At 47.2% G+C, this 14,107-nt stretch overlaps 1 protein-coding gene across 1 annotated transcript in view; it reads left to right on the forward strand.

Moving 5' to 3' along the window:
• LOC120029004 (rho GTPase-activating protein 35-like) overlaps window positions 1–13,599 on the forward strand; it is a 101,986-nt gene extending 88,387 nt beyond the window's left edge. The window contains exons 5-7 of the mRNA XM_038974290.1: window positions 2,229–2,360; window positions 9,416–9,521; window positions 9,773–13,599. Coding sequence (XP_038830218.1) covers window positions 2,229–2,360; window positions 9,416–9,521; window positions 9,773–10,226 — 692 coding nt within the window. The 3' untranslated portion in view covers window positions 10,227–13,599. The remainder of the gene's footprint in view (window positions 1–2,228; window positions 2,361–9,415; window positions 9,522–9,772) is intronic.
• Window positions 13,600–14,107: the final 508 nt, after the last annotated feature.

A 14,107-nucleotide genomic window follows, 5' to 3' on the forward strand; every position in this document is an offset into this window, starting at 1 on the left:
GCACGCTGGTCTAGGGTTCACCGAGAACGGGGCGACAAACAGAAAACATCCAGTCAGTGACAGTCCTGTGGGTGAAAACAGCTCGTTGATGAGCGGTCGAAGGAGAATGGCAAGAATCGTGCAAATAACTGGCGCAGTACAACAGTGGTGTTGTACGCCATTTGATCAAGCACAACTCATCGGTCCTTGTCATGGATGGACTATTGGAGCAGGCGACCACACCGGGTTCCACTCCTATCAGCTAAAAACGAGAACCGGCCGCGGTGGACACGTGCTTACCAACACTCCACAATTGAGGAGTGGAAAAACATTGCCTGGTCAGACTGAGAGTAATTATTGTAGGGTCGTCAGACCCCGTGCCACCCGTGGTCAGTGCCTATGTACACATACTGACCTAAGCACATACAGGCGCACACACACAAACTCACCAATGCACAGAAACACACCTAGGCACAAACAGGCCATGGAGGTGCAGTGTTAGTGTGTTGTATCTGTCCAGAAGCCTGTTGTCCAATGGATTCACCTAATTAACCTGGGAGCATCTGTATCATGGATATGCAGGAAGGAGAGGTCTTCCTCACATCGTAGTGTGTGTGTGTACATGCGTATGTGTGGTGTGGGCCGTTAATTTCCTCCCAGATTGGTTTGGTTAATGAAGCATGCTCGCTGGTGTGTGTGTGTGTGTGTGTGTGAGAAATCAGTGTGGCTGAGGTAATCAGAAGCGAAGTCCTGTGTCCAGTCGAACAGGACCCTAGACCAAGGTGACAATACAATTACACATGAAATTACAGCACCGGTAGACCATAGCACCCAATCAGCTATCACCTAGCCACCCCTTACAGCAAAGGTAACCCATGGTGATAGAACCACACACCCAGTTCAGATACAACAGCCGAGACCAGACTAGTTTTCGAACTTCTCATGTCGGCTGCTGGAGTTTCCAAGGTTCAACATGTCAAATCTTAGCTGACGACTTGGGATGAGACGGATTCGTTTAGCCAATTGGAGAGCAGTGCCCTGACGTTCTGTGTTTAGCCAAGCAAACCGCTAGCTAGCTATTTTGCTGCCGTTAGCAAACTTAGCTTGCTGATATTTATCTGACAAGTCCGTGTTTCTGGTGCATGTATTTCATGATACTTGTTCACTACAACACCGCGCTATAACAAGTGGCAACTTTGTATCAAAGTTGTATCGAGTCGTTGTGAAGATTCCCTGTTACCGTGGAAACAGTCTCAACTGCCCATCTCGTCATCTTGATATGAATGTCCTGTCTTTAGTCAGCTATTCTTCCACACAAAATTCTAAAACTGGCTAGTTTTGTCTCATCTCTGCTTATGTCGGCTGTTTTATCTAAACCGGGCTTTAGGAGCACTGAGATCTGGAGCTCACTCTTAGGCCTGGTCTGAGAACAGGTCTGAATCGGAAGCACTAGGCGTTACTGGGTGAGAACTGACTTGGTACCAGTGTTATCACTGAAGCTGCTCTGTTATGTACACAACAGGTCCTATTTTCCTCCTCTCTCTCTTTTCTGTCTCTTTTTCATCCTTCCTCGCCAATCCCCTCTCCCTCACCATTGCTACCTGTCTAACTCTTCCACAATCAATCCCCTACTTTCTATTCCTCCCCCCCATCTCCCCGCCTCTCTTCCTCCACATTTGTCATAGACAGGCGAGAGTAATCAGAGAAGGGTTTTTAATAGTCTATATATTCTTATCCTTCTCTCCTCCCCTCCTTCACCCCTTCCTTCTCTCACACTCTTTTCTCTGTGTTTTGAACAACAAGCGGGCCAGGCGTCGCCTGTGATTTACTCTCGGGTTTCTAGTTTTAATCAGCAGTAGTGCTTCCGGTGCTGCTGACCTCGTTCCCGTTCTCTCCCATGTGGTCCCTTATGCTGACCTGCCACACTGAATAAAAGAGACTCACTTGGTACTCACTTGGTACCGAGGAGCTGGAGCCAATTGGGTGCAGCTCCTTCTAACGGGATAAGCAGTGTTCTCTAAGCAATACGGAACTTTTGTTGTGTGCTGGTGTTGTGGTTTGTTTAGTCAGGTATTTTAGTCTATCACCAGGTGGGGTGATACTATAGCAGTAAAACAAATGAGTTTAAGCCAGACCTTTTGTGTGTGTGTTTCATATTGTTGTCTCTTGTAGATCATGTCCTAAATCAGGTGTCTCTTCCATGTCTTATTCTAATGAACCTCTGTGTCTCCCGCTCTCTGTCTCCCTAGACCATAACCTGGACCTGGTGGAGAAGGACTTCACTATCAACACGGTGGCCGGGGCCATGAAGGCCTTTTTCTCTGAGCTGCCAGAACCCCTGGTGCCCTACAGCCATCAGATCGAACTGGTGGAGGCCTTCAGTAAGACATGGGTCTGGGGAGAGGGGAAAGAGGGGGCTGGGCTGGGGAGAGGGGGGTGTGTGGGAAAAGAGGGCTGGGGGAAAAGGGGGCTGGGCTGCGGAGAGGGGGGGTAGAGAAAGGGGGGCTGGGCTGGGGAGAGGCTTGGGGAGTGCTGGGGCTGGGGAGAGGATGTATTAGGGTTGTCCTTGCTCTATGAAGAAACCAGTGGCGGTCGGTGCTGTTTAAGATGAGGGAGGACACTTTCTTTTGTTGTCTTTTTTTATGAGAATGGCCTTATTTCTATTACAGCATGTTGGATGACTGTCATTCATATTCCATTCATCCAGCTCAATGTGACATCGTTAGGTTTAAGCCACTACATGATACTCAAATTTTCCCTATACCCATCATGAGGTTGCTACAACCTATGAATAAAAGTTTACAACGTAGGTGCACAGGTCAAGAGAAATGTGAGTAATCAAGGTGACAGACATTGACACATTCAATACCGCCTTGCGCTCTCTTGCCTGCATCTAGCTGATCTAGAGTGTAAACATTAGTCCAACAGTTGCAAACGAGAGTTTCTATTGGACATAAGCAGGTATGTTTATCCAAGTTTCGTTCCGTTTGCTTCCGTTCAAGATTATTTTATTTTTTTACTGAATTGGCGGAATGAATACACCCCTGATCACACGCAAAAACAATTCACTTTCATAGCAGCCACATACAAACACCATGATCCTTTTGATCGTTGTATAATTCCTTCTCGCATCTACCTGCTCTCCTCCTCTCACCTTTTCCCTTCGCTTGTGGACTTCAGTGTACGACACATCAGTTTTCTGTGACCAGACAAAAAAACTTTCCAAGCCAAACCTTCGTCATAACCGCTAGCCGCTCCACACAGCCTATATTGTCACCATATTAACGTCATGGTCAACATAGCTACTAGAGCTAACGCGTTAGTAAACCCGTTACAATCATTAAGTACAGTCAACAGCAAACCGTTTAGCATTTACACCGGTGGGCTCTTGTTCCAATAAATTAATAAAACAAAAGCTTACCTTGACTTGGAAGGGTTCCAGTGTTGGATATCCAGCTAGCTAACAGCATCTCTCTCTGTTTGAGCCAAGTGTTTGAATAGGCTAAACTAGCTAGCTGCATTCACTAGCAAAGTAAGTGAAAGTGAAAAAAAGACAACTAAAAAGCTCTCTCTTGCTTCTCCTTCATTTTTGAAGAAATTCCTTTAACTGTTCAACTATTGTCTTTCTGTCTTTGAGTCAACTACTCACCACATTTTATGCACTGCAGTGCTAGCTAGCTGTAGCTTATGCTTTCAGTACTAGATTCATTCTCCGATCCTTTGATTGGGTGGTCAACATGTCAGTTCATGCTGCAAGAGCTCTGATATGTTGGAGGACGTCCTCTGGAAGTTGTCATAATTACTGTGTATGTCTATGGAAGGGGGTGAGAACCATGAGCCTCCTAGGTTTCTTATTGAAGTCAATGCACCCTTCCAAGATGGCGCAGCAGTAAGACGTGTTTGTTTTCGTCCCATGTAAATATTGTCTTTTTTGTATACATTTCGATCTCTTTTCCATATTCGAATTAAATATACCTTCCTGCAACCCGCCTCACCCAATGTGGTATGGATCTGCTATTTTTTAGACCTAACTGGAACCTCCATCAGAAGCTAGCCAGCTAATTAGCTACTAGCTATTTAGTCATTGTTAGCCACTGCTAGCGGTCTTTACCTTTAGCTTCTCCACCAGCCGCTTTAGCCAGGAAAACACTTGCCAGTCTGCACAGAGCGATATCAGCCCTGAGCATATCGGAGTTCTTTTTTCCCCCGCTACATCACCGGATTCCTGCCACAAGCTCTGGACCATTACACCAGATCTTCGCAGCTAGTTAGCTGCTACCGAGTGGCTACTGTGGCTAACGCCCTTGTCCAGAAGCATGCACCAGTTAGCCTCGAGCTAGCCTTGAACTAGGCCCATCTCCCGTCTAGCAAACGAAGTACACCAACTACAATACCGCTCTTGCCAGTTGGCCTGGACCCTTTGTCAACACGGAGCCCCGCCGATCCATCACGACTGGTCTGCTGACGTAATTCGGCCGACGTGCTCTCAACCGGCCTCTGCGTCGTGGATGTTGGTGATGATCCAACTGCTAGGCCCGGCCCACTAGCTTCCTGAACGCTGTGTCTCCCGCTCGCCTAACGTAGTAATCGACTACCAAATGGCTCCCTGTTTCATCTATTGCTGCACATTGGACCCTATGATCGCTTGGCTACATAGCTGATGCCTGCTGGACTGTTCATTAACATGGTACTTTATTTTGTTTATCTGTCGGCCCCAGACTGGAACTCTTGCCCTGTGTGTAGCTAACTGATCCTCTCTGCCCATTCATCGCCATTTACCCGTTGTTGTCCTAGCTGTTTACTCGTTGTCTCTCCCGTTGTTGTCTTAGCTCTCCCAATCAACAACTGTGATTGCTTTATGCCTTTCTCTAATGTCAATATGCCTTGTATACTGTTGTTTAGGACAGCTCTCATTGTTTTATTTTACTGCAGAGCCCCTAGTCCTGATCAACATGCCTCAGATAGCCCCCTTGTCCCACCCCCCACACATGCGGAGACCGCACCTAGCTTAACTGGCACCTCCAGAGATGCAACCTCTCTCATCGTCACTCAATGCCTAGGTTTACCGCCACTGTACTCGCACCCTACCATACCCTTGTCTGTACACTATGCCCTGAATCTATCCTACCACTTCCAGAAATCTGCACCTTTTAATCTCTGTTCCCAAAGCACTATACGACAAGTTCTTATAGCCTTTAGCCATACCCTCATCCTACTCCTACTCTGTTCCTCTGGTGATGTAGCGGTTAATCCAGGCCCTGTGTGTCCCCAGGCGCTCTCATTTGTTGACTTCTGCAACCATAAAAGTCTTGGTTTCATGCATGTTAACATCAGAAGCCTCCTCCCTAAATTTGCTTTATTCACTGCTTTAGCACACTCCGCCAATTCTGATGTCCTAGCTGTGTCTGAATCCTGGTTTAGGAAGGCCACCAAAAATGCAGAAACTTCCATCCCCAATTACAACATTTTCCATCAAGACAGAACTTCTAAAGGGGTGGAATTGCAATCTACTGTAGAGAGAGCCTGCAGAGTTCTGTCAAACTATCCAGGTCTATGCCCAAACAGTTCGAGCTTCTAATTTTAAAGATCCATCTCTCCAGAAATAAGTCCCTCACTGTTGCCGCTTGTTATAGACCCTCCTCAGCTCCCAGCTGTGCCCTGGACACCATATGTGAATTGATTGCCCCCCATCTATCGTCAGAGTTCGTACTGCTAGGTGACCTATATTGGGATATGCTTAACACCCCGGCCGTCCTACAATCTAAGATAGATGCCCTCAATCTCACACAAATTATTAAGGAACCTACCAGGTACAACCCCAAATCCGTAAACACGGGCACCCTCATAGATATCACCCTGACCAACTTGCCCTCTACATACACCTCTGCTGTTTTCAACCAGGATCTCAGCGATCACTGCCTCATTGCCTGCGTCCGTTATGGGTCCGCGGTCAAACGACCACCCCTCATCACTGTCAAACGCTCCCAAAAACACTTCTGCGAGCAGGCCTTTCTAATCGACCTGGCCCGGGTATCCTGGAAGGATATTGACCTCATCCCGTCAGTAGAGGATGCCTGGTTGTTCTTTTAAAAGTGCTTTCCTCACCATCTTAAATAAGCATGCCCCTTTCAAAAAATGTTGAACTCAGAACAGATATAGCACTTGGTTCACTCCAGACTTGACTGCCCTTGACCAGCACAAAAACACTGTGGTGTACTGCACTACCTTCGAATAGTCACCGCGATATGCAACTTTTCAGGTAAGTCAGGAACCAATACAGTCAGTTAGGAGAGCAAAGGCTAGCTTTTTCAAACAGAAATTTGTATCCTGCAGCACTAATTCCAAAAAGTTTTGGGACACTGTAAAGTACATGGAGAATAAGAGTACCTCCTCCCAGCTGCCCACTGCACTGAGACTAGGAAACACTGTCACCACTGATAAATCCACGATAATCGAGAATTTCAATAGGCATTTCTCTACGGCTGGCCATGCTTTCCACCTGGTTACCCCAACCCCGGCCAACAGCTCCGCACCCCCTTCAGCAACTGGCCCAAGGACCCCCCCCCCCCCCCCCCCCCCCCCCGCTTCTCCTTCACCCAAATCCAGGCAGCTGCTGTTCTGAAAGAGCTGCAAAATCTGGATCCCTACAAATCAGCTGGGCTAGACAAACTGGACCCTCTCTTCCTAAAATTATCCGCCGCCATTGTTGCAACCAAATTACTAGTCTGTTCAACATCTTTCGTATTGTCTGAGATTCCTAAAGATTGGAAAGTGGCTGCGGTCATCCCCCTCTTCAAAGGGGGAGACATTCTAGACCCAAACTGTTACAGACCTATATCCATCCTGCCCTGCCTTTCTAAAATCTTTGAAAGCCAAGTGAACAAACAGATCACCGACCATTTCGAATCCCACCGTACCTTCTCTGGTTTCCGAGCTGGTCACAGGTGCACCTCAGCCACGCTTAAGGTCCTAAATGATATCATAACTGCCATTGATAAAAGACAGTACTGTGCAGCTGTCTTCATCGACCTGGCCAAGGCTTTAGAATCTGTCAATCACCGTATTCTTATCAACAGCCTTGATTTCTCTAATGACTGCCTCACCTGGTTCACTAACTACTTTTCAGATAGAGTTCAGTGTGTCAAATCGGAGAGCCTGTTGTCCGGACCTCTGGCAGTCTCTATGGGGGTGCCACAGGGTTAAATCTTCGGGCCGACTCTTTTCTCTGTATATATCAATGATGTCGCTCTTGCTGTGGGAGAATTCTTTGATCCACCTCTACACAGACGACACCATTCTCTATACCTCTGGCCCTTCTTTGGACACTGTGTTAACATCCAAACGAGCTTCACCTCCATACAACACTCCTTCCGTGGCCTCCAACTGCTTTTAAATGCTAGTAAAACTAAATGTATGCTCTTCAACCGATTGCTGCCCGCACCCACCCGCCCGACTAGCATCACTACTCTGGATGGTTCTGACTTAGAATATGTGGACAACTATAAATACCTAGGTGTCTGGCTAGACTGTACTCTCCTTCCAGACTCACATTAAGCATCTCCAATCCAAAGCTAAATCTAGAATCAGCTTCCTATTTTGCAACAAAGCCTCCTTCACTTATGCTCCCAAACATACCGATCCTTGACTTCGGTGACGTAATTTACAAAATAGCCTCCAACACTCTACTCAGCAAATGGGATGCAGTCTATCAGTGCCATCCGTTTTGTCACCAAAGCCCCATATACTACCCACCACTGCGACCTGTATGCTCTCGTTGGCTGGTCCTCGCTACATATTTGTCGCCAAACCCACTGGCTCCAAGTCTTTATAAGTCTTTGCTAGGTAAAGCTCCGCCTTATCTCAGCTCACTGGTCACCATAGGAACACCCATCCCTAGCACTCGCTCCAGCAGGTATATTTCACTGGTCATCCCCAAAGCCAACACCTCCTTTGGCCGCCTTTCCTTCCAGTTCTCTGCTGCCAATGACTGGAACGAATTGCAAAAATCACTGAAGTTGGAGACTCATATCTCCCTCACTAACTTTAAGCGTCAGCTGTCAGAGCAGTTTATCGATCGCTGCAGCTGTACACAGCCCATCTGTAAATATCCCATCCAACCAATTGCCTACCTCATCTCCATATTTGTTTTGTTTTTCTGCAATTTTGCACATCAGTATTTCTACTTGCACATCCTCATCTGCACAAATATCACTCCAGTGTGAATTGCTAAATTGTTATTACTTTGCCACTATTGGCCTATTTATTGCCTTACTTCATTTGCACACACTGTATACAGATTTTTCTATTGTGTTATTGACTGTACGTTTGTTTATCACATGTGTAACTCTGTTGTTTTTGTCACACTGCTTTGCTTTATCTTGGCCAGGTCGCAGTTGTAAATGAGAACTTGTTCTCAACTGGCCTACCTGGTTAAATTAAAAAAATTATTTAAAAAGAGGACGGAAGCTAGCTGTCCTCCAGCTACACCATGGTGCTACCCTGCAGAGTGCTACTGAGGCTACTGACCTTCGTTGCAAACATTGTGTATTAATCAATTATTTGGTAACGTGAATATAGTTAGTGTAGTTTTATGAAATTCAACGAGTATGGTCCTCCCCTTCCTCCTCCAATGGAAGATGCACAAAACAAAATTCATACAGAATGTTAGATTATCAAGTACACTTCTTTCCCCTCTGTTCTTTCACGCCCATTGCGTTTTGTAATCCGTTGTCGTGGAGATTTAAGGTGTAGCGCCGGCGGCCCAGAGATTTACCTCTACTCCGGAGGGCGGTCATCATTCAGTGAGCGGAGTGAGTGTATGTGCGAGGCCCCTGAGCCGTGACAAAACCCTGACGCAACCCTGCGGCCTGCAGCAGGAGAGAGGGATGACACACGCCGTTTAAAGAGTAGTTAGAAAAGAAACACGTACAGGATGGGTTGCAGAACTCTGCGTATGACCCTGTAGACTGCAAGATAAGCGAACACATGCTTTGAAGAAGGAGCTGGATAACATGTGAACTGATGTGTGTGTGTGTGGCTCCATCTGCCTCGCTCACATGGAGACGCAAGACTGGCTGTGTTGGAGTGCTGATATCAGCTTGTCTCACTCCTATCGTTGGGCTCAGCACACCCAGAGGACCTGTGTGTTAGTTTAGAACTCTCTCTCTGTGTGTGTGTGTGTGTGTGTGTGTGTGTGTGTGTGTGTGTGTGTGTGTGTGTGTGTGTGTGTGTGTGTGTGTGTGTGTGTGTGTGTGTGTGTGTGTGTGTGTGTGTGTGTGAGATCACTGCTATGCATTGTTGAGTCATCTCTGACTCTCAGCTTTGATTTCAGCTTGTCTCAGTGCGTGCCATGCTCCCCCCCCCCCCGTCCCTGCACACACGTGTGCGCTTTCCTTCTTTCCCTCTAACCTCTCCTGTCTCCTTTCGCCCCAATCAGAGATCAACGACAGGGATCAGCGAGTTCACGCCATGAAGGACATCCTGCGCCGCTTCCCCAGGGAGAACTACGACGTCTTCAAATACGTCATCAATCACTTGAACAAGTGAGTGGCTCAGTGACGGGGCTGTGACAGCCATGCTGACCACAGTAACAGTCGTCCCACCCCGCAACCTTTGACCTTCCACCCTGTCAGCTCCACCCCTGGCTCTATTGAGTCAGCGTTATTCCGTCAGTTGAGTCATAGCACAAACACTGGGGAGTTTAGATTTCTAGGTTGTTCCTTTATGATTTCTTGAACAACTTACATTTGTTTTCTCTCTCTGTCTCTCCCTTAACCCTCCCTCCTTTTCTCAGGGTGAGCCAGAATAACCGTTTGAACCTGATGACCAGTGAGAACCTATCCATCTGTTTCTGGCCCACTCTGATGCGGCCTGACTTCACCACCATGGACGCCCTGACGGCCACACGAACCTACCAGACAATCATCGAGTCCTTCATCCACCAGTGTGCTTTCTTCTTCTACAATCAGCCCCTGTCTGACACCCCTGGCGGGCACGCCTCCCCCACCGCCACCCTCTCCTCCCACGGAGGAACCTCGGCCTACTCCTCCTTGGCGTACAACTCTCCCTCCCTCACACCGGCCCCGGCCCCTTACGTTATGCCTGCCACGCCGCCCGTCATCCCACACTACGGGCCGCCCCATACCCAGATCCAGCATTCCCCGCCCCACACCCCCCAGTCCCCCATCCAGGCCCTACTGCCCCCCCTGCACCCCCATCACCCCCCCACGGAACAACACATGCTGTGAACCAGTGATGGAAGGAAAGAGATTTGAGAGCGAGATGGAAAGAGTTTGCGATTCAGAGGGAGCGGTGAGAGAAGGAATGTAAGTGGACGAGATTTTGAAGGGGTGGTGAGAAGTATGGAGGGAACAAGAGGAGAGTGAGTTTGAGAGACAGGGAAAGCGAACGAGAAGATGAGGGGGTGAGTGAGATGCAGTACATATAGGGGAAAACTGTTGGGAGAGGGGGTTATCCAACCCCCATTTGCGTTTTAAAGATATATACACACACATACACACACTACGCACGGAAGGGGGTGGGAAAGAGAAACTTTTGAGCCACTAGTACAACATGTGTCTTCCCGTACCACTGTAGTCTCTTGACTCTTCTCCCTCTACCATTTCTTCTGCCCCCTTCTCCACTGCCTTAGCGAGTACCTCCCTCTTTCCCCATCCAACAAACACCACGTGTACATGTCCCTCCCCAACCATAAGGGACCTCAGAACTGCTGACCGTTGCCAGGCAGGGTATCTTGTGGGAGGACATTGAACTATATGAACCTCCTAGCTGGACTCTAAAACCACTGCCCAGCGCCCCACCTTTCTCGCCCCCACCACTCCTCACCGCGATGGGGCTGTGGTTTGCCAGCGACTGCCCTGTCCTCCCAGGTTGATCCTGGGTCCAGGTGGAGGGAGGACCTGACCAGTAGCTTCTCTATGTTTATTTGACCACTGTTACCAGGAAATGGACTAGAGGCATGCTTCACCTCTCCCCCATGGACTAGCGTCCACTTCAATAGACTCATTCCTCACCCCACCCACCCACCCCCTCCGCTTCAGTGTCTGCTACAGCCAGAGATAACGCCAAGAACAAAAGTCTCAACTAACTGGATCTGCAGGGAGGCTGGAGCACGGAACTTTGGGTGCTCTCACACTCTCAGCATCTTGGGAGAGCTCCTTCCGTTCCTCTCTCTCTCTCTGACACATGCCCCCGAGCCTCCAGGCAACGCTGGAAGACGTTTTTCTTTTGATTAAAGATGATATCTTTTACCCCCTTGTTTCTTCCTGATGTTTGTTGTTCCACCTTTCCTCTTTCGTTTCTCCCATTTTTTTGATTTTCAAACTGTGGATCAGTTTTGGAGTGTTCCGTTGATGACTGACCAATCAGAATGCACTCTCACACAGCAAGTCCCTCCTGTCAGATATCAATGCTTGCTTCTTATTGGCCCATGTGCTTTCTGTGAAGGGTGGGAATAACTGTCAGGGAGAATTAGGAGGGATAGGGATTGGGAAGGGGTGGGATTCAGGGATGCACTTTACGGACTCTGAAAAGCATTTAGGCTCTTAGACACGGAATGCCAAGAGGAACAACCATAACGATTCCCATAAGGATCCCAGGAGGCATTGGGAAGTGGTGGCAGGGAATTCATACCTCCTCCTGTTACCAATGAAGGGTTTGGAAGCCTGGAGAGACATGGGGGGCATGACCTTTGTGTGTGTGTGTGTGTGTGTGTCTGCGTACATGTGTGCCACATGCTTCTAATATGGTAGAGAGCGGGAGAATCATTAGTGTAGAGCTCTCTGAAGCTTATTGAGATTGAGAGACTGCAGAGCACTTTTGGGATCCTCTTTAGTGCGAAGTGAGCCAACACTTTCTGTCTAATGTGTTGTGAAGTCGTGTAGCCACCTCACTGAGAACACACCATTGCCATCTGGTGGACAACATAGTTACTGCAGCTATGACCTCACCCACCACTGCATGGGCGGAACCCCCCCCCCCCCCCCCCCCTTTGGGTGTAACATTAGATCTTTCTACATGCGTAATCCCTCATTCACCTATTGAATGTCAAATGGACATATTGAGTCCAATAGGAATTCATTGTATATAACGTAAATGGAGAGTCTATACTATGAAAGCCATATTAACTGCGTTGAGATTAGCCTGTGGATGAGGATCATATCTGTTGTGTTGCTAAGGTGCCAGCACTTTGCTACTGATGTATATCCTCTCCAGAGTGTGGTGTTGAAGGAGTGTATGATAACATTTCATGTCAGCTGTCTATGATACAGACATTCCAGTGACTAGTCTAGTGTCCAGCTGTGCTCTGCTAGTTGGCGGTATGTGGTGATGTGTAGTCATGTGTTTTCGTACTGAGGCTGGCTCAGGATAGCTGTTCAGATTCATTCAGCTGACTATGACCGGGAAGGACAGGAGATGAGGAAGCTCGTTCAGAGTATTGAAACGTAGCCAGTGGTGTTGATAGTCCCTCAATGCCATCCTGTGTTTATTGGTGTCCCACTTCCTGGTTGGCACCACTTGGTACCCCTGCCCTCTTTTGAAACGGCACCATTCCCTGGTCCAGAGAGGCGCTCCGGGATGGAGCAGAACAGACCATCTATTCATCTGTGTTGATGACTGCGGAATTCTATGGTTCTGTCTGTGGTTGTCATAGAAACCTGTTTGATCGCTAGAGTGTGTGTGTGTAACGTGCGTGCGCGCACACACAGAGTGAAACCAAGGTCATGTAATTTGTTTCATTTTGACCCTCCGCTTTACACACTCATGCCTGTCTCCACCTCTCTCCAGTTCCCATTTGTCTTGACTGACAGGCCTCCCTTCCAGTCACTGGAGTTATACCCTGACGCCAACCCAATGACCTGTCATGCACTACCTATATGACGTTTGTTTGTCTGTGTTAAGGACTGATGTCATTTGAGCTGTCAACAGTAGCCAGACATCAGTGTAGACTCAACACTTAAGAAAGACCATGTCGCTTATAGTGGAGAATGTATTTATCCTCACGGTCATTACCCCACATAATGTAAACTGAACCTGACCACAGTTATCCTCTTAGTTACCTATAGGTTTACTTTTCACAGATGGAAAGTGAGTCAGTGAGAGAGAGAGAGAGAGGTGAATGGAATCATTATTTGGGAGATGGAAGGGGGGGTGGTGCAAACTCTGGTACTTTTGAATGCCAGCCAGTGGCATTCCCTGTGTATATCAATGTGTTAATACTGAACAGACTGTGAGGCAGCCAAAGACTGTGCAAAAAAAAAAAAAAAGGGTGGGGGAGAGAGGAAGCAAAGCGACAAGTGGAGAAAAAAAAACTATCGTATTAAAAATGTGACTTTGGTTCTGCGATCTTGTGGCTGCGTGGCTTTTCTTTATTCTTTATTCTTTGCAACAATGGTGAGAGATGGTCTGTTAAGTTAAAGTGAGAAACAAGCAAACTATATTCAAATGGTTGTTTATTTGTATGTTAGGGGGTCTAACACTTTGCCCTTTAGTCAATGGTGATAGAATTGTTTTTCTTTTAATAATAAAAAAAAAAAAATTGTGAATGGTGAAGAGACCAGCCCGGTATAGTGCATGATATTTGCCCAGGCAAGGGAGGGGGCTCGACCACTCTCAGTATTTAAGACAAGAAGATTAAAAAACAATGAAATAATGGGAAAAAGTTAACCTGTATAAAAGATAAAATGAAGTAAACTGAAAAAATACATCAACACAAAAAAATGCTGTCATTATTTGCTAAGAGTATGGTAATTTGTCTCAATAGGAATGGTGTATACAGCAAGGCCTTATGTGACCTGTATTCTAGTTAATAAATCAATCTTGTAAAACCTGCCTCCTGTCTGTCTGTCTGCAAAACCCACTGACTCATCTCCTGGCACACCACACACAGCTCTGCATATACATGTAGTGTTATCAGTGTGTACTGTGAGAATAGGTGTCAACGATTAAACTATGGATTCATACATATGGCCATATTTCATTGACTGGAAGTGAACGAAAGGAATTTAACTTATTTCCGCAGAAAGCTTTGCTACTCCTGGAACCAAGTGGAGAAAACTGCCCAATGTCGAGTTAGCTAGAGAGACCGGCGTCATTAATGGCTTATGCT

This window comes from Salvelinus namaycush, chromosome 34, assembly GCF_016432855.1.
Source record: "Salvelinus namaycush isolate Seneca chromosome 34, SaNama_1.0, whole genome shotgun sequence".
In the NCBI taxonomy this organism is placed as follows: Eukaryota; Metazoa; Chordata; class Actinopteri; order Salmoniformes; family Salmonidae; genus Salvelinus; species Salvelinus namaycush.